At 41.3% G+C, this 24,674-nt stretch overlaps 1 protein-coding gene across 2 annotated transcripts; it reads left to right on the top strand.

Moving 5' to 3' along the window:
• Nucleotides 1-922: 922 nt before the first annotated feature.
• On the top strand, nt 923-23,786 carry si:ch211-167b20.8 (protein phosphatase 1 regulatory subunit 3A). 2 transcript variants are annotated; one of them, XM_036531890.1, is made up of 5 exons: nt 923-1,948; nt 9,513-9,553; nt 9,846-9,934; nt 21,727-22,707; nt 22,915-23,786. In XM_036531890.1, exons 1-5 carry the CDS (start codon nt 1,101-1,103, stop codon nt 23,137-23,139), a joined length of 2,184 nt encoding a protein of 727 aa, XP_036387783.1. In that variant the 5' UTR covers nt 923-1,100; the 3' UTR covers nt 23,140-23,786. The 2 variants fall into 2 exon arrangements, with proteins under 2 accessions (XP_036387783.1, XP_036387784.1); XM_036531891.1 differs by lacking the exon at nt 22,915-23,786 and adding an exon at nt 18,095-18,121 and having other exon boundaries at nt 21,727-21,802.
• Nucleotides 23,787-24,674: the final 888 nt, after the last annotated feature.

The raw sequence follows: 24,674 nt of genomic DNA, 5'->3' as shown, positions 1-24,674 counted from the left end.
TAGACTTCACAGTAAGTAATAAACTTTTCCTCTTCACTTCATGGAAGCAAACAGAAATTATCCAGTTAAATCACATATTTGACAATACTCACTTTTAAAGCTTCAAGAATCTACAAAATAAATACAACTTTCCTCAAATGTCAGCGTCCTAAAGCCCAACAGAAAGAAACCAATTCATGCGGCTTTAATCAAAGATGATCAATGTACAACAGACTATGCATTATACCAACTGATATCCTCCTTGACAACAAAACATGAGCAGTCAAAAGGGCAAAAATCCCCGCATCAAAGTAGAGCGACAATCCTCTGCAGCATTGCATATTATATACCCTGTAACTGAAAGCTACATATGACGTAATACGAAGTAGAGCACAATGTTGTAGTGACCACATAATTGAACACACCGACCACAACTTTTTGCCCAGGGTTTTTCCAGAATTAAAAACACATTTATACTGCAGACTCTCCAACTGGCGATGTTTTTCATGCTATCTAATAATAATAATAATAATAATAAAACTTATGCAGTAGAGAAATTGTGGCAAATAACCGCTTTAAGATTTGGGGTGTGTCATGCGCACACAACTTCACATCACGCCTTAATAACAAACACACGTAGGCTGGTAATATAAACACTTGAAAATGAAAGTAAAAAGACGGGGCGCCAATGTTTTAACGGCAAGAGCAGCGGTGCACTAACTGCAAGACGGGAAGGGAAGAATACATCAACATACACTGCCATTTTATAATCCTTTTAGACCTTTGGAAAGCGAGGGGCGCGCATTTTCTTTCTAAAATTAGATGCATGTTTCTGGTCAGTCGTAGCCTATCTAATCATGAAGCTGCAGTTCTTCCTGTCGCCTGCTACGGGAGCAATATTGCTTGCTGCTGCAGACTAACCCCTTAGCATTTGCGACGCGGCTCACCATTGGTACTATGCTGAGCAACACGTCCTGAAAGGCAGCTTCAAGCTCCCCTTCCTCGGACATTACGGCTACACTGCGCTGCGTTCAAATAGCCCTTTCTGCTGACAAGAGCGGGGTGCCAAATAATACGATCAATTGTAGTGTTCATACTTAGGGTGTTTTTTCAAAGACACAATGTCAGGCGGGAATAACTTCTTAGCCATTCCGGGTCAGGAGAATCTTTTCAAAACCGTGAAAAATGCGAGGTCGGCGGAAGAGACATGCAGCTCGACAGCGGAGGATGAGGAAGACGAAGAAGCCGAAGAGAGCCACCGACTTATACCGAGGTCCTCCCCCGTGCCGAGAAGGCGCGGAATGTCCATTTTCGATGAAACGGCTGAGTACATGAGGATTCGTCTGGCTCTGCCCAGCAGAAGAGTGTCATTCGCGGATTCTTCGGGCGGGGAATTAGTAGAAGTTAAAGAGTTTGTTGCTTTTGACTCGGACGAAGAGGAAGACCCCAGGTGGGAGGAAGAAGAGGCACGCTACCGCCCACCGAGCCGCGAACCAACATACGAAGTGTGCCCGGACTTCCAGGTGCCAACAGGCGCAGCGCTGATCCTCGCAGTGCACACCAATAAAGTGGAAGTGGAGTATGTGTCCACTGTGGAGGACGAGCCCCTTGCATTTACCGGCCTGATTCGAGTTCTGAACATTTCCTTTAATAAGGCAGTGCATGTTCGCTTCACCATGGATGGCTGGAGCTCTTTCTTTGATTATCCTGCGGAATATGTCCAGGGCTCTAACGATGTGGAGACAGACAAGTATTCCTTCAAGCTTTCATTTGCCCCGCCTTACTTAAATCACGGTGCCCGAATTGAGTTCGTTGTGCGCTTCGAAACCCCCGAGGGAGACTACTGGGCAAACAACGGAGGGAAGAATTACGCGATGGTTCTGAATTTATCCTACAAAGACAACTGTGCTCGAGGGGGTGGGGCTGATGATCGGAAACTGAAAAGTATCCTGAAAGACACCAGTTCCAGGTTAGTGTCAAGGTTCGAAACATCACATCCACCTGCCTTTGACGTACTGCATTATTTGTGTATCGCAAACTTGACATGGGGCGTAAGGGTTGAAGGCCAGTGGGTTACCAGACAGTACGCAGCCGTTAGTATCGTGGTATTGAAACAGGGCGATAGAATAACTCGTTGTGAGGTAAGTGGCTGTTGGTGACTTTACAAGTAAACATGTAAATGAGACTGTTCTCTAGAGTGACGAAAGAATCGTTTATTTCGAGAAGAGCATCGCAGGTGTTTGACGAGAGGAGGAGGCACCTTGCTTTTTCAGGACAAGTGATGTTAATTTTCTGTATCCAGTGTCCTGTATAGTTGAGAACAGTCATTATAGACTGTACAGGACAGAGGAAGATGGGACTTAAAATTTAGAGAAAGCCTGGACAATCATTGCATTTGCATGCATTCAGTTGGCAGACACGTGTATACAAAGCAATTCACAAGGCTGTTTTGGCAGGCAACATCAGTGCAATTAATAAGGGGTAACCGCAGGCAACAAAACAGAGTCAAAACTAACACAATTACAAGCCAGCTGTAGCAAGTAGGTGTAACCTTCAGAGGAAAAGGAGGTTATAAAGAGACCGAAAGTTTCAAGAGGCCTGTAGATATTGGCATAAAACATTTACTAAGGTCATTGACATACAGTTACCAAACTGTAAGGAAGCTACTGCAAATCTAAAATTGATGGAAAAGGTTACATTAGACCAGTTCTTGTCAAAGAGCTGTCAGGAGTATCCCATGAGCAGGCTATCTCTTTCACACAGCCAGAGCTAGTTCTGATAACCAGTGTTAAGACAAAAGACATTTAAAACTGAAGGACTGGACAGAGGGAGTTCTGAAAAAAGATTCATCACATCATCATTGCATTGTATCAAAAGAGTAGCAGTAATTCTAGGAAGACATGTAATTGCTTACATTTTGGCTTGCAAGGATCATATGATGTTTTATTGTTTTCTGTTTTGACTGACTCTTACAGACAATAGTTATAATTAAGGAATGTCTGATTCTTTGGTTTGCAGATTACATCTACAACTGTTGCCATTTTCCACATAGTTGGTATCCAGTCTCACTTTAGAAAGCATCAGGTAAAATGTGTGTGACTAGCAGCCATTGATTCAGCCCAATTCCAGCACAGAATATATTCCTTGTTTTTTTGTTTTTAGAATATGACAGTAATAATATCAGGGATGCTTGTTGTAAGCCAAGACTCCATACTGGAGAGTTGCAAGTAAGAGGGCAGGATTGCCAGTCAGTTCTGTCTCATGTACCCAGAGCAGTGTCTAGGCCTAGCCCTGGGGGAGCAGAGCTAAGCACATCATGTAATGCTGTAATGTAATGATCCAATTAGGGTCTGCACTACATAATATTTTGTCTGTAACAAGCTGTTCTGTCATGTTCCAACATTAAATCAAGAAATTAAAAGGTGCATTTTATTTTTCCTGTTCTATGTGGTTGAAGAATGTGGGAAAATGTGGGGAAAAAAGTGGGAAGTGCATGTCATTCAAGTTCCAAACTGTGTATAGAACATTGTTTTTGTCTGGATAGCTAGCACAATGCTATTAGAAAATCATTAGCATTAGCTTATTCGTGTTAATTGAAGTGCGTATTCCTGTTAAAAGCAGTGTGTGTGGCCATGTTTGGATGTTGTGACCATTAATTGCCCTGGTATTCAAGCAGTGTGTCTGCTTGTGGGTACAGTTGGCAGTGTATTGTAAGTATATATTTGTAGACCAAAGTTTTCCCTTGGTCTGACCTTGGAGAAAGCTGACACCCCTGCAGGTGGTTACCAATAACATGGCAGGAAAGCATACCACAATGCATTATTCTAGGACAAGATGCAAGTTTATGAAAACCAAATAAACCACCAAATAAATAAGACAGTTAAGGAGAAAACATGTATCTTGTAAAATATGTTGCTTAAAATGATTTGTACAGTATCGTGTTTAGTAGAAAAGCAAATGAAAGCGAAGAACCATGAACAGCGCAATTTAATTGAATCTTCATTCGAGATTTTGTGCTTGATTGAAGTGATATTATACATATTATGTGTGTGTATATATGGCCAAATGTATGTGGACACCTGACCATCACACTTATATGAGCTTATTGGACATCCCATTCCAAAACCATGGGCATTAATATGGAGTTGCCCCCCCCCCCCCCCCCTTTGCTGCTATAACAGCCTCCACTCTTCTGGCAAGGCAGATTTTGGAGTTTGTCTGTGGGAATTTGTGTCCTTTCAGCCAAAAGAGCATTTGTGAGGTCAGGCACTGATATTGGACGAGAAGGTCTAGCTCGCAATCTGCGTTCTAATTCATCCCAAAGGTGTTCAGTGGGGTTGAGGTCAGGGCTCTGGTCAGGCCACTGGAATTCCTCCATGCCAGACTCGTCAAACCATGTCTTTATGGACGTTGCTTTGTTTCAGGGGCACAGTCATGCTGGAACAGGGAAGTACCTTTCTCAAACTGTTGCCACAAAGTTGGAAGCATAGAATTGTCTAAAATGTCTTTGTATGCTTTAGCATTAATGTTACCCTTCACTGGAACTAACGGGCCTAGCCCAAACCCTGATAAACAGCCCCAGACCATTATCACTCCTCCACCAAACTTAACAGCAGACACTGTGCATTCCAGTAGGTAGCGCTCTCCTGGCATCCGCCAAACACAGATTTGTCCACCAGACTGCCAGATAATGAAGCGTGATTCATCACTCCAGAGAACGCATTTCCACTGCTCCAGAGTCCAGTGGCAGCATGCTTTGCACCACTCCAGCCATCGCTTGGCATTGTGCATAGTGATGTTGGTCCGTGCTGCTGCTCAAACATGGAAACCCATTTCATGAAGCTCCCGACGCACAGTTCTTGTGCTGATGTTGCAGCCAGAGACAGTTTGGAACTCTATAGTGAGTGATTCAACAGAGGATAGGTGGTTTTTACGTGCTACGCAATTCAGCACTCGGCGGCGCTGCTCTGTAAGTTTGCATGGTCTACCGTTTCGTGGCTGAGCTGTTGTTGCTCCTAGACGTTTCCACTTGACAATAATAGCACTTACAGTTGACCGGGGCACATCTAGCAGGGCAGAAATGTCCACATACTTTAGGCCATATAGTGTATGTATATATTAGTGATGCTATATTCTAATGCTTAAATCCATTAATTAGAACAGTTGTTTAGCATAAGTAAAAAAAAAAAATCACAAAAACTTGCCTGTATTTTAATGTCAGTTGACACATCAGTCATGCCTGTCTACCTGAAAAGTAAACCTAAATGATGCATCAGATGTTTTGTTATGAATAATAATGACTAGACTGTGTGTTGTTATCGTTATGGTTTTATTTATTACAACGATTCATTCTGGCTGCCGCACAGTTGCTATTCCTGTTTCTCCTCATATGTTTATAATGCATCGTATCATATTAGCCTTACAAGCCCCTATAAATAAATAAATGTGACTACTACCGTTACTACTACTTGGACTTCTTCAAGTAATACTAGTATTATTGAATGCAATAAAAATAATACATGACTGTATTCTGAAATTGCACTGCAAGTAGTAACATACTTGTAGCAAACGTGTATTCTGTATATCTTTGTCGTCAAGAGATCCGCAGTGTCTCACCAAGCAGCTTGTCGACTTCGGTTATCATTAGCATGTGAAGTTTTTTTGCTAACAAAACAGCTGAGCTTTGTGGCACACAGGTCATCTGCGTGGGCCTGACACAGTCCCGGCGCATTGCTAAGACAGTGGAGGCATTTAGATGACAGTGCACGGACCGGCGAGAATGCCGGCTATCTGGGGTGTGTGAGGTGGATGGAAATAGGACAGAGCAGGTTTCATTTTCAGCCCCGCCATTTGACTGACTCACCCCTGACCTTTCAATGCGGGGGGGGGGGGGGGGGGGGGGGGACTGAAGAGCAGCGAGGCACCTGCCGTGCCGCTCCCCTTGTGTAGCCCGGCGAGTGATGGAAAGATTCAGCCAGTTCTGGAGGCCGTCCAATAAGATGATCTGGGTTGTATTTTGGCAACAGTAGGGATGTTGGCAGCCGCGCTCGTGTTGCAAAGGGATGATGTAGGGGGAATGGGTCAAAATCCAAACAAACAAAAACTGAAATTACCCAGAACCGTGACACGTCAGAACCCTTCTACAGCAACCTCAGGACGGCCTGCCAGGTGGACTTGTGCCACATAGTCCTTGCCCTCCTTATTTCAGTCCTCTACTGCTGTGCAGCAAAGGAAGTACCTTCAAACACACAGTGGTTTTATGCACCTGTAGCAGGCCCACCTACTTGTCCAAGGTTACTAACTGTTATTTTTTGCCTTTTTTAGGATTAGTAGAGAGCAGTAGTGGCCAGGTGGTGCTTTCCTAACCAGCAGCTCCAGTTTCCATTTACCCAAGACACTGGAATTTTGAGGGAATTCAGAATCTTTTAGTCTTTTTCAAATCTGGAAATTTGAGCTGTAGAAAAATCCAATTTGTCATACGATTACTGTATGAAAGGAATAAGGAATATTACCCATTGAAAACATACAGCCACCACCAACTAGAGGGGACTGGCAGCTCTCATCAAAGGATGCTTAAGTAAAACAGTTACACAGCTGGGTCTTAAGAAAGCTTAAGTAAAGCAAGGTTTCATTGCAAAAAATACCTGCTTCAGATGACAAGTAATATGATCTGTTGAGAATGTCTTTATACTTTCAGTATGTATAGACATAGCATGAAACCTGTGAACCATAAAAAGCACATTTCTATACACATATATACTGTACACAGTATATGTAGACACAGTGTATATACAATGCCCTCAGAATGTATTCATCAACCAACTAAAAGGGAATGAAGCATGTTGTAAGCGAAAAAATGAATGTACAATTCCCGTTTTGTGCTTAAAATGTTACCTGCGGAGGCCAAATGCATGCAGTTTACATTCCAGAAAACAGGAGGATCACATTTATCTTCACCTTTATGAAATGTGCCTCAAAATTTCTATTTTGTCTGAAACTAGAGGCATCCAAATGCTTCCTCTTTACCTGGGGTACAAAAGGAGGTAACATACAGAAGAAATTCACAGCATGCATTATCATGGTTAAGGCCAGGGGACTGTGTGAAGACAGCAAGCAAATGGTTATTGACCTACAGGAAGACAGCTATTGACAGAATTCACAAAAAGGTCAATCTACCACTTTCCACTGTAGCGTCCGTTATTAAGAAATGAAAAGCTAGTGGTGCAGTGGCAAGTCTGTCAGAAAGAGGGTCTAAGTGTATCTGGCCAGCACAGGCTGTAAGGCAAGTGGTACGGGAGGATAATATAAATGGAAGTGCAACAGTTGGTGTCTGCTCTCCAGAACAAACTGACATCTTCAGGATTCAAAGTGTCAGAAAGCATCATTCACCTTCACTTGCATGAATGTGGCATTCATGGCTGGGCTTCAAGGAAGGAAAACCACATGAAGAGTCACCTTGTAAAACCGTTGCCTACTGTGAAATATGGTGGGGGGCTCTTTTGCATCTACAGGTCATGGAGCCCTTAAAAGTCAGAGGCAGCCATGTACTCCGAGCCAACAGGCTTAAGCTTGTCTGAAAATGGACATTCCAGCATGACAATGATCTGAAGCATTCATTCAGATCTAAAAAAGGAATAGTTAATTCAGCACTAAATAAGTGTTCTTAACTGGTCATATCAATTTCCAGACCTGAGTCCAATTAGACATGTGAGGTTCAAAGTCAAGAATGCAGTTCACATGCAAAAACCAGAGGATTTGAATGACCAAGATTAGTCTCCTGGGAGGAATGGTTAAAAACAAACAAACAAGCAAACAAACTAAATGGAAGCATCACAACCTCGTGCAACAGTACGGGAAGCAATTTGTCCATGCAAATCATGCCAGAGGAGGTCTTACAAAATGCTAGCTACAGAGGTGTGAATACATGTGACCCTTGTGTTTTATGTAATAAAATATATTTGCAAACAACAGGAATTTGCTCTCTGCAGTGCTGTTAAGATTAAAGTGTAACATTAAATATTAAATTAAAAATGACAGCAAAAAAGAGCCAGTATTTGAAATATATTGTAATATGTTTTGTTTTTTTTTCCTGTTTACTCCAGGGTATGAATAGATTATGATGGCACTGTGTGTGTGTGTGTGTGTGTGTGTGTGTGTGTGTGTGTGTGTGTGTGTGTGTGTGTACAGGTATCTGTGCATGTTTAAATAAATGCCATAGATCCCGAGTGACCCTGGAGCCACTGCCATACTGTGCAACAGGAATAGTCTTTCATGTGCATCACATGCTCTAACCTATGACATGTTTCATGCTCAGGTCCAGCTGAGCTCCCAGAGGCTCCTAATAAGGGCTCTGTGGGGGTTCTGGGAAACCGCTGGCGCAGTGTCTGGGTCGACATGGTCATATTTCAGTTTAAAGTAAAGGTGGTGGATGATGACAGGATTATGCAATAGGACTTTTAGCCAGAAGGTTGCATGCACATGCATTGCATGTGTCCTTGTGGGGTTCTGTAATTGCATCTTTGAGCAAGATATTTAGCCTGAATTTAACCTTACTCTTTATTTTCAAATGCTTAAACAAATATTTCCTAATCTTAGTAGAACAAAAAGTTTGATGTACAATTCTGTGTAAAGTGTAAAATATCTTGTAAATGGTTTTCTAAAATAAATTTAGAAGGATATATACATTGTCAAAGAGATAGTTCAGGTTCAAGGTTTACTGCAGTTTTATTTTTTAGATATCTGTGCACATTGATGAAATTATTTGTCAGTATTGTGACAGAGCCCTCCCTTGCCACTGCACTTTTGTATTCATTGTCAATTGTCAATTAACTGTGTTGCAAGCAGTCCAAGACGCACACAATATACACATTTTTATATACATATTTGTATATTACTTATACAGATATATACCTTACATACTCAGAGTTTCTTAGTATGGCACTGCTGCTGCTACAGAGCCTGTGGGTAGGGCTGACGCTGGCCATGGTCCTGTAGCACTCCTGGCCTGCTGAGGTAGCTCGAGTCCTGAATGGACGCTAACTTGTTTGTCCCAGACATGGGAGCAGCCCTTCTGCTCCCCAGGCCACCCCTCTTGGCATCACAATATTTAAAATCATTCTTAGTATACAAAGGACTGCATTTAAATCATGTTTTATTTGTGTGCTGGGATACATACATATGTATGTCTGTTATCATCAAATCTAAAGCAACAATGAATGAGTTCTTAATGCATTTGCCATATAAAGGATTTATTGAGCTGCATTAGCTGTGACCTCTGTATTGGTAGCTAGGTGGGCACCAATATTCTTTGTGTGGAGTTTCCCTCTTTAAGTGTTTTCTTGTCTGTTTCTTGTGTCAGTCACTTATGTCTGATTTGTGAAAATTTGTGCAGAAGCATCAATAAAGTTGGCAGCTGGTGATCTGTCCAATTATTATATAGATCAAGGCAACGGGATGACCAAGGCATGATGGGAAGACGCCATCCTCCATGTATGTTGCAGTGTTAACAAGCTGTGTGCTTGTCTCTTTTCCAGAATGGAGGATGATGAGACACTGGCTGCAGATGAAGAGGAAGGTAAGTGCAGTGTAATATTCGTCATAACGCAAAAAGTTGGACTGGCGATTGTGCTAAACTCTATTCACACTGAAATGTCAAAGCTTTCATTAGCAGTGATTGATGGTCAATTTGAATGCAAAGGTTTTAATTGATCTTCCCAATCACAGCATTAGCCTTACTGTACGGAGATGTTCTCTTGGAAATAAAGTAACATACTGAAGCCATTAACATGAGAAGAGACACAGAAAGACAGACTCGGCATGCAGTATTTCCCCCAGATTGAACTGTACTGAATGGACTCATTCTGCAGAGGAATTAAGGAGCACAGAGGGTCAAACAAGTGCATGGAAGCCATCTCCTGCTCAACCCCAAATCACTCATCCTGAGATTGACATTGAGGTAAGAAGGGCATCTCAACAGCTGTGGGTAAGCATTGCATGCAGAGACCTTTGTGACGCCGTGCTAAAAAACGTCTTGTCTGTTCACCCGGGGGAACCTGGTCACCCACCATCTCATCATTTTAATGTACTGTAAAGTGGAGAAAGTAACTGTTTTGTCCACACCATGAGCACGAAGCTCCAAAACACCTATGGCTTCATTCAGTCCTCTTGCTCAGCTTTTAACATCTCATGAGTCTGAGGGACTCTCCTGGAAACGCTTTGCCTTTTGTATGGGCATCGCAACTCACTCCTCATGTAACAGGATTTGCAGCGGAGGGAGAGGCTTGATGCAGTGCTGTATGCACTATATCACAGGCAGAGTGAGGAGCCTGGCGCGGCTGAATGGCCTGTTCTCTTCAGTAAACTTCTTCTGTTCTTACATTTACGATTCAGTCCCCCTGCTTATCTTTTAGCATGTCCTTGCTGGAACTGTACCTTTTTTTACTGTTGTAGCAACTCACTCCTGACCGTAGGCCATCAGCCCTTCTGCATATATATATATATATAGATATCACACACTACAGTCTATGATGTGACTCCATGCTCAGAGAATGATGTCTGAGATTGTTCCTGGTTTTTGTTTTTGTTGCCATTGCGCATCCTGAGATTGTTTCTAAAGCCATTGAATACTGGTTTGAATTTGACATCTCACAACAGACATCTGCAGTCAGTCCTTTCTGACAGAGATGTGTTGTTGGTAGTGTATGTGTGATCACATACAAGCAGGTACAAAAGGTAAGTATCTAACTCAATTCTGTGTATTTATCTCCCTTTTTGGTAGTTCAGGTGTTTATCCATCACAATTGATTAAGATTCACCACTCATTCAATAGACTGTTGAAGGGCTTAATTGAACAACTGATTGAGGCAATGGCTTCACATTCAGGAACAGGGCCAATATTAACAAAATATCTGGACTAAATCTACTTTTTTTGGATGGAAACACTCCTCAAACTAAATATAAAAAAAAAAATTTACCAGTCACTTGTTACGGTAACTGGAAAACATGAAAAAAGACATTAGATAACAATAGCCTCTCCTGGCTAAGAGCTGGTGGAGCCAAAGCTATGGGCAGGCTGTCTTGATGTACAGCATGTGCGCCCCACTGTCAGGGCCAGCGAGCAGCACTGTACCGTGAGTGACTCTTGAGGCCACAACCTGTGAGGGTTACGCATGATGGATGTAATGCCACACCACTCGCATCCCCCTCCAGCTCTGACCCCAAGGATCAGGTCAGTTGCACCCAAGAGGGAGTGGATTTGGGAAAGGCCTTATGTATGCTCATTAGGGGTGGAGCCGAATCTGAATACGGTATTCGGCAAAGCACAAGCTGAAACACTACCTTTAAATCTATCATTACTTTCAACCTGTTCCCCATTATCCTCCTTGATTAACAATAAAACAAATAATTAACGGAATAATTGACACCAGTCGTGTAGATAGAGTAAATGGAAAAACGAATAACCCTAACCGCGCTCACAGTTATGAGGAACACCATCTATTTGACATGACGTTTTTTTTTCTTCCCAAAAACAAATAATTTTTAAATATTTGTGCTTTGCCGAATATTTGTGTCCGGATTCGGCTCCACCCCTAATGCTCATGCTCTTTGGATGACCAATGAGCATGAGCATACAGGACCTCTGCAAAGGGAGCTCTCGGCTCACCTGCTGGAGGGGAGGCTTAAGCGTTGGCCTCTTATAATGCAGAGCATGCCTTAGCCAGGATAATTATATCCTGGTCAATCCATTGTGATATATGTGGTTAATTGTAATATCAAATTGCGTGCAATATCAAATAATATAAAACATATCAAATTGTGGCTGCTTGTATTTCTTTGAGAAAAGATGTAAGCTATTCATCTTACCCTTCAATAAAAGCTGAAGGAAGAGAGGCAATGGGTAATAGGTGTCAAGTGAAGTGAATCAGTCTTGAAGACCAGGAGTAAGCCTCAAATACCGGTAGAAAGGGCCAGCGTGCCAATGACTGAGGATGGGGGGTGGTCCATACATCCCCTCTCCTGGTGGAAGTCCAGAGGGACTGCGCATTGGAAAGGCCATCTGTGTTCCTATGCTTGACCCTATCATAACGGACAACTAAAGTAGAGCGGTATGGAGAGGATACACCTGGTCTCACAGGCACTCGTTTTTTTCAGGCTAAGCTGACAGGGCTTAGAGAGCGCACTCTATATACACCTTCTCTATAGCAGATCTCTGCTCCTGAGCTGGAAATATGAGGTCGTTCAGCCCCATAGATAGGTTTGTACCCAGACCACTTATAACACATACATATATATACACTATATGGACAAAAATATTCGGACACCTGACCATTACACCAACAGGGACTGTAATGACATTGTATTCAAATACATATACTTTAATATGGAGTTGGTCCCACTTTGCAGCTATAACAGCTTCCACTCTTCTTGGAAGGCTTTCCACAAGATTTTGGAGTGTTTCTGTGGGAATTTGTGCCCATTCATTCTGTAGAGCATTTATGAGGTCAGGCACTGATGTTATCCATGGGTCTTAACACCCTTCTAGCTCTTCATTGGTTATTATAGCCAGCTTGCTAAGTACTGTATCGCTATGAAGCTACATAAGTAGCCAGATAGCTAGCTAGCTGCGTGTTGTAGCTTGCAAGTTATTTTAACCAGTCAACTAATATATTCAATTCAATTCCATTTTATTTGTATAGCGCTTAATATATCACTGACTTTCAGTGAGAAAGCTTTAACCAACGTTTGGATTCACATACAGCACATCCACCTGGCTCACAGGCACCTGTTAAAGCCCCTTTCTGAGTCTGAGGGTGGAAGTGAACAAGACCATACTGATCCATTTGATTGCCTTCTTACCCTACACCACTGGATAGGCATTCAACTCAGAGGTTTTGCTAAGCCGTAACACTCATTCCAGTAGTGTCAACGAAAATGTATTTCTGAACTAGATAGGGCTGAACGAGGTACAGCGTGGCTCATTCATGGTGTCCAAGTCCAGCATTTTTGGATTACTCTCTTTCTTACCCGAGGCACTTGGTAAAGCCAGAGCTTTAACTTTTTCTTTGGCTGAGTCTGGGTGATGTGCTTAAAAAGGAGAGTCCTGGGGATATTTGGGTTCTGACTGAGAATTTTGTAATATCTCGCATGTCTTGTAGGGATATTTGATTTTGGTTTGGTCCTGGCTTCTGCAGAGTTATTTTTTACTGAAGATGTTAAACAGTCCTATAATGTGGAAAAGAAAGTATAGATATGCATGATTTAATTCTTCCTCCCAATGTTTTGCAATGTATTTATTTTTTATTTTATTTATCCTAACTCAAAGGGTGAAGGCATTTTATGGAGAAGGGGTCACGTGACCACACATTCAGTTACCTATTCTGAAATTCCTTTTGTGGTGTGTCCTGTGTTTGCACCTACTCAGACCATTTGACTTCATATCCTTTTCGTTACTGACAAAATAAAATGATGCCTTTACTTTTTCTAACAAATATACCATGAATGATACAGCTCAAAGTTCACAATGGTCACAGAGGAGCTAGATGTTTAAATTAAACTAGCTGCTTTGTGTGCTTTCTGGGTTTAAACACTCCTTTGTGGCATAAAATACATACAGGAAATTTTAAAAATCACCACAATATTGTGTTTTTTTGTATTTCTTCTCACTAACCTATGAAAAATACAGATTATTATGACCATTTTTGTTTTCTGGTATCAATACAGTGGTATGGCTGTCACGCTATATACGATATGAACAGTCCCATACTGTACTCAGCATTTTTGCTTAATGACACATGAATGGAACAGATGGCAGAACTGGAAGCTTCAGTGTTATGCCATATGATATGGAGTTCCACTCTTCCCCTGGGTCCCAGTCTCAGTTGGCATACTGGCCCTTTTTGCTTATCTTTGCAGGTACCTGCAGGTCTGTCTGGCTGAGTCGCAGTGTAACTCCAGCTCACTGCACAGTCAGTGCATCTGAGAACGGGGGCACCGATGAACACATCTGTTGCATATAATCCGGAAAATTACCCAGTGTTTTGTTCCCCTGGCTCTTATTGAGGAGAGATGTGTGCTGTTGACAGTTACAGGATCTCTACAGAAAGTGACAGGAACCATGAGTTATAGCACCCCGGTGACTGGTAACGAAACTATAAGCAACAAACCACATGTATGTTAACGCATTAAAATGACAATTGTCCCTCTGAGGGCAGCTTTTTGGTTTGCTTTGTAACCCCATTGAAAGCCTATATAATGGACAGCATCACTGTCAGAGCACTTTCTTGGCTCTTTTGGATTAAGTCCACATCTGGTATAAACCTTCAGGACAGCTCTCACTTCACTCTCCGTGCTCCCTCACATTTGTGGAATGCAGGCACAGGCATCAGTCAGGTGTACACAGAATTCCCAGAGCTATGGAGGACCTGCCCAGGCACCCCACATAGAGGTCAGTATTATTCAACATGGAGGGAGAAGCTGGACAGTCTGCAGAACAGCACAGCTGAAGTAGGAGGCAGGCCTGGACCTGCAACTGAAATGGCCACTGTAGAAGCTGTGTACAATGAACCAAATATTCAGTTGTGCTTCACATCAAAAGTTCTGTCTCTGTCTCGCAGAAGGTGTGTTCACATTTTCTGGCTTGTTATGAACATCCCTGAAGGGGCCATTCATCAGCTCAGGCAGTAACTTCCTGTTATGAGCCAGAACCTCCCACATAAGGAGCAAAGGAGGAAGGAAGGAAGGAACACGAGATGAATATCTGGTAATTATGGTATTATTTGCGCTCTATTTGTGATGCATGTTTTGATCTGGTCCTGGATGGTGATAACCAAAAAAAACATTGATCTGAAAAGGAAAAGCTTTAGCAGACTCAAGGTCAGTCACCAGTGCCTGTTGCTGTCAGAGCTCTACCTACCAGCCATGGTGCTCCCTCACGGTCTGGTATTCAAACTGCTCTGACTAGCATGCATTTGGCCTGGGCCCAGCAGCGTAGGAATGGTTAGAGTAACGGAGAAGGTCACTGTGGATCAGTTTCTCGGTACGCTGCCACCTGAAGTTGCAAGCGTGATATGTTAATGTGACCTTGCTGATGGCTGTCTGATAATTGAAGGAGCGGAGATACAGAGCTAAGAATCAGCTCCTTCCTATGACATCTGTGGACAGTTCTTTCCACCCTGTGAGGAGGACGGAGTCCAGGGCTCATATTCAACAATGTGTCTCAGAGTAGGAAATGCTGTACGTACTAAGCGCTCAAAAAATTTTGCAACTGATGTCAGTTTGGTCCTACTCGTACTCCTAAGAGTAAAAACACTTTATCAAGATTCTTTATACTTATACTATCATGAGCTGCCCTAACCCGTTTGGAGTTGCTGATAGAGTTCACATATTTTTCGGGAAAGCAAGTAAGTTTTGCATATATTTGACAACATAATTGTTAAAAAGATACCTGTACGATAAGGAGGTTGTGTGATTTGCCACCAGCCTTGACATTAAAATTGTCACTCCTGTAAGAAAAACATCACCACTTACCTCTTTAATAAAAGCAATTTAAACATTTTTTTTTGCGTGATGGGAAAAAATTGTTTTTATTTGAAAACTCCAACCTACTCAGCAATAAGGGATGCAATCAAAAACTATGGCTGATACTATCCATAACTATCCATTCCCATGACCACTTACAAGTACACAGCGCATGGTCAACAGCTATCTACACATCAAACATATATGTTGCATTTAAGTATTAATTCATATTTATGAGATTTATCATCATGTTCATAAATTGCAGCACAATGATAGCAGTACAGCTTTCACTACCGCCTGACTGCATTTATTGGGCATTTTCTCTACATATGGGATGAACTTCATCACTACAGTTTGTTTGTAGCACCTCATGAAAACAACTTGAGATTTACTTGTAGGAAATGGTCTTATTCCCAGCTGAGAGAAGGGGTAGGAGGTTTCATAAATAACTCCCATTGCCTTATCTGACATAGGATTCGTAGCAGGACTCTCAGGAGTAAATCTCAGACACTTGGTGAATACGGCCCCAGATAGCATCTCGTCACAGAAGTGATTGTCCCTTCCCCAAAACCACACATAGGGGATGCGTTTTTTTGGGGAAGGGATGGACAACTACTGCTTTGACAACATTTTTTAGACCTGCCACTGCTCTGAAAGTGGGGAAACACTGTGTGGCAGTGCCCTAGAAGACGTGCCATCTACAGATGACCCTAACGGATACATGCATCATTTCCCAGCAAGAAAATGATGGGTGGGAGGGGAAGAAGTATGTTGAAGCTCTTTTCGGTTCATTAGTACATTAGCCTAACCCACACCCTTTCTCTAACCTGATCTCTTTGTGTAGTGACATTGGTGTGATTCCATCTGCCACAGTTAGGCAGCCATAACCTCATTCCTATAAAGCAGTGAAATCTGATGTAATGAAGGACATACAAACAAGAGGGGAAAGAGCTGTCTCCTTTCAAGGACAAACATCAGACGTCACAAGTTAGGTGGAAGCAGCCGTAATGATATGTCCATGCAGATGTAAATGTAATGGATGTCACAGAAGATGGTAGACAGGTGGCAGAAACTCAGAGCTGATACTATACTTCCTATTCATCAATGAAGTGTTTTACATATCCACTGGCTTTACACACTTTTATCTCTTATATGTCCTCTGGCCCCAATGGCTCCTTGCTAATCCTGAAGAAAAAAACATTTGAATTTTGTCACAATAGGAAATCTGTGGGTTGAGACAGAGAGCTAGTTAAGACGTTATACAAGAACAGGCCAGTCTCATCATTTTGCATTGAGCTTAGAGTGTATCTAGCACTATATCAAGCCTGGATTTGGAGTTTATAACCCAAAGGTCTCTGCATTTAGTATGAGTGGTGGTTAGGTATTCTGTGTGGGGAATAAAAGTTGTTGTTAATATTGATGCAAGATTTTCCAACTATGCTGCCTCGTTCTGCTGACAGAACCTTATTAATGATGAATTTAAAAAAAAAGCTATTTATGTTTTCATCTGCATTTGATATTTTTAACAGCAACAGCTCTAGCATAGGGAGCTTTTTGGATGCAGTTCTGTAGCAATTGTTAACAAGGTGCTACTTAACATTGTAACAGGTAGTCATTTGTAATGTTTCATGTCCCATTCAGTTTTAGTAATTAAGTAATTAATGAATTGGAATTTTTCATTAAGCTAACCCTAGTAGTAGACTGTTCCTGTTTGCTACCAGCCTTACTCCAAACAAGGACTGAGTTTCACTGCAATGTGATTAAAGTTCATTGGCTAATTTCTGCTAAACAGGGGGACTGAATAATGCTGTAGTCGTATGTCACAATTAAAACACCAGCTTCATTGATATTCACATTTTTCAGTTATGGTAGGTACTATATTAAAGGTATATGTTAACCATTTTCTTTTTTGCAGAGGGACTCAGGTATGACCAGTATTGATAAATCTGTTGCTCAAATAAAAATGTTAGTGAACCTCAGTAGTAACCAATAATGCAACATGTGCCAAATTTAAGTCTTTCAGGTTTTTCCTTCAAGAGGACCATCCTCTAAAGCATCCAGATTCAAGGTTTAGGGAACAAATACTACCTCTAAGAGCAGTGTTTCTTATACCTGGTCCACAAGGACCACTGTTTGTTAGTTTCCAAGGTAGGTTCAATGAATCAGGTGTCAGGGGCTTTTCAATTCAGTATTAATTTGGAATTTACATTACATGAAATTTGTCTGCTTTAACATTATTTTTTTAGCATTTTCAGATCACATGAAATGTTTTACTCTAAAAAAGCGATTAATTCAGAACTCGGAAGCATCTGAGAATAGCGGGACATCTAAGCAGTAAATTTGCTCAAAATGAGAAGGTTATACGAATGAAAATTTTAAAAATAAGGAAGAAGCTATAGTAATGTAACCTAAAAGTATGTGTAAAGTGTATGTAGCCTCTCCAGGTGACAATGAATAAAAAAGTCACTGAATAATGGACATTAAGGATTGACAAAAGGAATGTGCAATGTGCACTTTTCACATTCTAATACATTGCCCTAATGAAATTGTAATTTGGAATAATCTTTTGCTTTCCTACCTGGTTGTCTGTTGGTCACAGCTCATTGAAGCTTCAGCAGCCATTTAGGTAATGTGCATCCTGCTTGCTGTCTGCTTGTGCATACCTTTAACCCCATCTTTTCCTGGTCTAATTCAGCTGCACCTCGTTGTGGCCTTTCTGTGCTTTGTGGAATTAATGGAGTTCAATCTTTGTGTGTGTCTTTTCATCAAAGGGATCTTTTCACTTACAGTTGGTCCTCTCAAGAGCTGGTGACCTCAAGATACATTTTACCATACACAAATTGTTAAAGACCCTTTGAGTGTTGTTTTCAAAGCTTCTTTTCTGGCCAGTACTGGTAGGGGTGACCCCAAGTTTTATTGACCCATACCAAACTTAGCTAACACTTGCAGTGAAACAGTATCAATTGCTGATATATTTTAATTTATCTTAAACATATGCGTATGAAAAAAGAAACAACATTCAGTTCTCTGTCTCAGTTCTTTTTGTCAGTTCCTTTCATTTTGCTCCTGTAAAAATAAAAAATCACTAAATTAAAACAATCACAAGGATCTGTGCTTGCTATGTGCATGGTCATGTATTGGTCATAAATCACACTATTACAAGGGGTACTTGTTTTTTGGTAAAAAAAAAAAAAAATGCTTGTTTTCTTCCCTTCTACTCTTAATGTGTTCATCGGTAACATATAGACATACAATGTACTTGTTTTTAGCATGAACAAAAGTCCAAAATGCATATCCAAAGTTTCTTTTCATAATATCACAAGTGGGCTATGCAGAAAATTTTGCCACTTATCTTTTACTGTGATTGGGTTAACTTAATCAATGCTAACCTCATTTTGCACAGCCAAAAATCTATTTGGTAATCATATTAGTGTGTGTGTGTTTGTGTGTGCACAGTGCTTTCTGAAGCGTTCAGGGTTCCTGTGCAGGTCTGGGAAAAATTATGGTAACTTCTAGACCTGGAAAGGTCAGGATAAAGCTTGTAGAAATCTGGGAAAATACATGTCATTGCAAACCATTGCCATACAATTTTTATTCAGTATTCTGGGATGTAACAAATATGATTATAGATCAATGGCTCTGCAGGAACTAGTTGAGTTCTGTAACCTGAGGTTACTCATAGGGAGTTAATGGTCTTCAGGGGAGCATTGAGGCTAGAGGGGTTGGAAAGGAACATTCAAGCTGGAAAAAAAAAAATGTTTAGGTGTATCGAAAGAAAGAAAGTCTATAGTTTTTAAATTATGAACATCAATAATGTGTTCAGTATGAGTTCAAAGGGTATAAGTCCAAACGATCACTGACAGTCTTTGCCTTCAATCAGAACCAAGATCTCTTTTCAAGGTGAACATTTCCTTGAATGAGCATGTAAATACTTGTAGCCTAAGGTACCAAAGCACAAGCCAAAAAACTCAGCTAACAGGTCTGTGAATTGAAACCTGGAAAAAGTCTGGAATTTTGAAATGGGAAGTGTGCAGGAACTCTGAATGTTAACATTGAACCACTTATGACCACAGTTTAACCACCTATGGCCATGGTTTAACCACTTATGACCACAGTCCTTTTGAAACATGTCCCACTGAGCACATGAGATTTGTCCACCCACCTACATTTGAAAAAGGTCAATAACCAAAGTAGTTTTCACATGCTATAAGCATAGATTTCAACACAGAGTAGCTCAAATGGAAATGTCCCATTACAGTAAATAAGGACATTATCCATGGTAAGCACTTTCTACACACTTGGGCTGACAGGATATTTTACAGAAATTAAGACACTGAGTTGCTGAATAAACACATTTTCTGAGTGTAAGGAAAAACAAGGATTTTTGGCTCAGGATGATTACTGAGAACCTGGCGAAAATTTCCAACATGGCTGACTGGCATAGGATAGAAATCACTGATGTCAGTCATTTTTTTTACAGACTTCACAAAACAGCTCTGATGTCCTCAGGTAATGCTACATTCGTCTCATCAGAGAGCTTTTGTTCGGGGGAAAACACTTTTGAAGTCCCTGACATTCTGAAGTGTACGAGTTGCTGACTTGAAAGTTCAATAGGATCTGCACTGAACCAGAAATGAGAAGATCTCATTATTCTTTTAAAGGTATCTATGGTTGTGCTGCAAGAAAATAAAACCGTAGAAAAAAAAGCGGTCTGGCATACAATGCAGTAATAAATCAGTACAGTCAGTGTTGGCTTGGTTAGGCCAGATATATCTTCAAATGCCATTACTTTTTTCCCCAGGAAAATTTAAACTTAATTTCAAGGTTCCATTAGGGATATATTTTTGATAATGTACAATGGAAGCTACTTAAAACAGCCCTAGGTGTCCTTTAAAACAATTCTCGTAAAGGAATCAAAACCAAGTCAAACTAGTTAAAACTATATAACTGCACACCACATTACTGCTGGAGTGGGACATTGTACACAAGAAAACACTTAATAAAATATCAGTAATTGAATCTCTACTAATTTCATTATGCACCAACACAAACATAATCAGTGATACTGTATATCAGGTTCGGACTGGATTTTGGTTTGACATGGAGTAAGCATATATCAGCTTCAATGCCAACCATAAATGAGAGAAGTATTTTCCCCAACTGTGGTCATGGAGGCGCACAGTGTATACTGTTCTTTCTCTCAATTGGCTCTCAGATGAGCCATCAAGTAGCAACGATTGAGTTCTTAATTGAATCTCAACATCTCTAATCTCAGTCTTTTACAGAGCTTGTGAAAAAAAACGTGTGGTAATCAATTAACAGCTCTATCAAAGCCAGCTAAATGAGAGTGCAGCTGGAGCAGAAACTCAGCCCTCAGGACCAAGGTCTGGAAACTTTGAGTCGAGACCAACTTGTGACAAACCTGAATTTGCAGAGAAGCAGCCCATTTTCAAGTCCATTTAAGAGGAGTCGGTACACATTGTGAAAGCTGTGCCAGGACTTTGCAAACAGGTCACTGCATATACTTGCCTGCCTTCTCTTGCTGGGACTGTGCCCATGGGAACTAGGGCAGAGTTAATACAGTAGCAGCCCAAATTACTGCCTGATAAGTGAATCCACAGGGCTGGTTTATAAGCACGATTCCTCGTTTTGGAATGGGGTTGGAAGTGATGAAGGAGTTTACCAGCCCATGGAAAAAATACACAAACAGACATACACACACACTTCCATAAAACCTGCCATAGGATCATTCAGTCCCATAGCTTATGTGATGTATAGCTTATGTGATGTTTTTTAAAATGTTATTTATTATATACATTTGCGATATATTGTATGGATATGTACTCCTCAAGTACAGATACTCCCTGGAAAGCACTCATTGTTCTAGTTAACAAGAAATGTATTGTTTTCTTGCTTCTATACATAAAAACCAAATGCTTATTACAGAATTTGATTTTGATCTGTATAAAATCCTAATCCTATAATACACTGACCTGCCTCATAGAATGTTTTAAAGGCACATATAATGTTGAGAGAAAAATGCACGGAATCTGTATAGAAAGCATCAATACTAACTCATTTTTTTCTTTTCTGTTGCCTGTCTGTCAACCAAGAGTGAATTAATTCAGAGCTTGAAGTAGAAATGTCAAGAAACAAAATCAGTTTTTTCCTGTGCCCTGTAGAGTCTTCACTTCCATTATTTCTATTGTGCTTCTGTGGCCTTCTTTACAGACTAAAGATGCCATATCCAGCTCTCCTCCCAAGTCCAAAACAGATCTTCAACCAACAGATGATGTTCCAATTTGTGCTGCTTCTTCCCGTGATGAAAATCTCCTCTCCTCTTCAGCCAAGGAACGGGAAGTAGATGCACCAGCAGTAACAAACCAGCCCATAACTACCCACGCCCCACTGCAAATGCCTCAAATACCCGATTTTACAAAAGATAATCATGCCGTGAAAGAGCACAGCGATGATGTCACCTCTATACTGGGTGCACAAATGAATATCCCTGGTGCTGAAACACTCCTCGCAACTAGCATGGAAGACAGTGAGACGTCAAGTCTCGTCTCAGAGTCAGACATTTCCCCCCAGCCCACCAAATCAGACCCACAGCCAGCAGTCCTAGACAAAGTGCCTTTACAAGGCTGTTCTTTTCCCCTCGATGTGGCAACACCTGACAAGGGTAGAGACAGGCCATATGCAGATTTGGTGACTGGAGAAAGTAACCAAAGGTCTTTTAAGACTCAAGAGCAACCTGCTGGCCCTTCCAGTGCCGCTGATGAATCAGAGACTGAACCCAGAACTGGGGGTAAATTCGAGGTTAAGGACACAGGGGCCCTTGAAAGTCACCCATGCTCAGAGAGTGAAAGGCAGGTAACAAGAACAGTGGCGAAGGCCTGCTTTGCTTCACCTGAGGGTGCTGGGAAACTGACCATGAGGGATGACTCTCCTGTTGGTGAAGAGACCACCTGGACAGCATCGACGAGGATGCAAAGTGAGACCTTCCAGGCTGATGGAGATGAATCGTGGGGCCTGGCCTCAGCTGGGCAGGTTGGGGCAACCCAAAGTCAAACCGGCCCTCTCACAGTGCCTCACTCTAACCCTGCCCTTCACACCTCACCTCCCCAGTATCTCCAACAAGAAGTGGTCACCGAGATTGAAAAGTCAGGTGCTGTTCTCTCTGGTGGCCTGGACTCCATAGAATCTTTCGTGGGGTCTCAGGATATTGCTAGTGGCAGTCTCTTCACTGAACGGAGCCACGCATTGCCAGAGGCCACAGACAGAATCACAGCATCACCAGCTGCCACCGCCGATGTCACGCCATCAATAAGCCAGATTTACACCCATAGCCCAAATGAGAACGTTTTGCTGGATTACAATGAAGAATATCCTTGCGACATTGCAGACACAAGAGGGAGTACCCCTCAGAGTCTTGACAGTACAGAAAATAAGGAGGAGACACAAGAGCAGGTACCAGCATCAGCCTTCCTTCTGGCTCAGAGGGCTGAGTCTGCAGCCAAACTGCACCAAGCACTCTGGGTATCTGTAATCTGCTTCACTTTAGCAGTTTGCCTGGCGATGTCTCTTCAATACCTTCACATCTCACTCTTTGTGATGTTGTGTCTCGTCTGCATCTGTAATTGAACACCTACTTTCCACCAGCATTTCCTCCAGTAAGTGCCGATACTATTCATGTGTAAACACAGTATGGTTTACAAATCTAGTAAAGTAGTACAGGCATGATTTTTCACTTGCGGTTTGTCCACTTTCTAATCTTATGTGCTTCATAAATTATTTCCCGTTTCCCTCCCTTTTCCATGCAAGTGAATGGCACCTACCTGAACTCTTGAAGTGCAAAGTCTTGACCTAAACTCAGATGTTAATGATAAATACAAAGATGAACAAATCCTGTTGAAATGAACAATGGTTGTCACACCTTAGTGATAAAATGTAAAAATTACCTGAATTGATATTGAGCTATTGAGTTATATAGCTATCGTTTCCACTGATTTCAGAACCATTTTTAATGCTGCTTCAATGACACAATATTTCAAGCCAACTAGTGCCTTATAAAATTATCAATATTTTAATTTCAGCACATGCATTCAGATGCACTTGGAAGGCACACAATGTCAAAATATTTGAGGAAATGCAAATTTATAACTAAATGACTTGTAGCTAAAATAATCTAACATTACGAAACAAATAGGTGATTTTCCATTGTCAAAAGCAGAACCATGAACTAAGACTGCACTGTTACATTGCATTATTACAATTTAGCAGACACTCTTATCCAGAGGAACTTACACTGGTTACAGTTTTTTTATAATGTTATCTATTTACATAGGTGGATATTAACTGAGGCAATTGTGGGTTAAGTACCTTGCTCAAGGGTACAGCTGTAATGTACTTCTGCCTTCTTTTCCATTGTCTACTGTTGGGTGGAACTGGAACTACAGTACATTATGAGGAAGCATATTACTTTGACCTCTGTTGAAGCTTGTGCTGAAGAGGGAATATATGTACCTTGCTATGACAACACTGTAAGTGACTCAGGATAAAGGTATCTGCCAAATAAATCAGTATAGAAATGCTTAATCATAATAATAGCTAAACAGGGTCCAGGAACAGTGGGCAGAGTGGCCACATTCACCACCAGGCACAGCCAAACAGGTGAGACTGAGATATACCAAAATTTGGCAAAAAGACTGACAAGGGAAAATTTAAATAGGAAATGTCTGTTTCTGGAGAAATATCTGCACATGCAGGTTGATAAAGTATTGGGTACATTGTATTTGATCTCTTTTCTGATCAAACATGTTCTTACAGGTTCAAAATAGCTCAGTGTAGCTTCTTACTTGTGTTCATCTTAACCAGAATAGCAAAAGTCCATATTACAAATGAGTCACCAATTATGCAAGCAAAACTTTTAACACTGCCAGTGGGAACCTTCTGTCAGATGGCTGTGTTACTGTTCTGGCAAATGAAGACCACATATTTTTTGCAGGTAAATCCAGGACAGAACAGAAATAAATACATAGCAATCATATGAGCATGCATGTTCTACAGGAATACTTAGCTACTTTAGCTACTTTTCTGGTTTCTGTATTTAGAGAAATTTGACACCATGTAATCTCCCCTGAGCGGCGTTGAGGTGGGGGTGTGGCCAGGATTATTCC

This window comes from Megalops cyprinoides, chromosome 6 (assembly GCF_013368585.1).
Source record: "Megalops cyprinoides isolate fMegCyp1 chromosome 6, fMegCyp1.pri, whole genome shotgun sequence".
Lineage (NCBI taxonomy): Eukaryota > Metazoa > Chordata > Actinopteri > Elopiformes > Megalopidae > Megalops > Megalops cyprinoides.
This window is presented reverse-complemented; position numbering and strand designations above follow the sequence as displayed.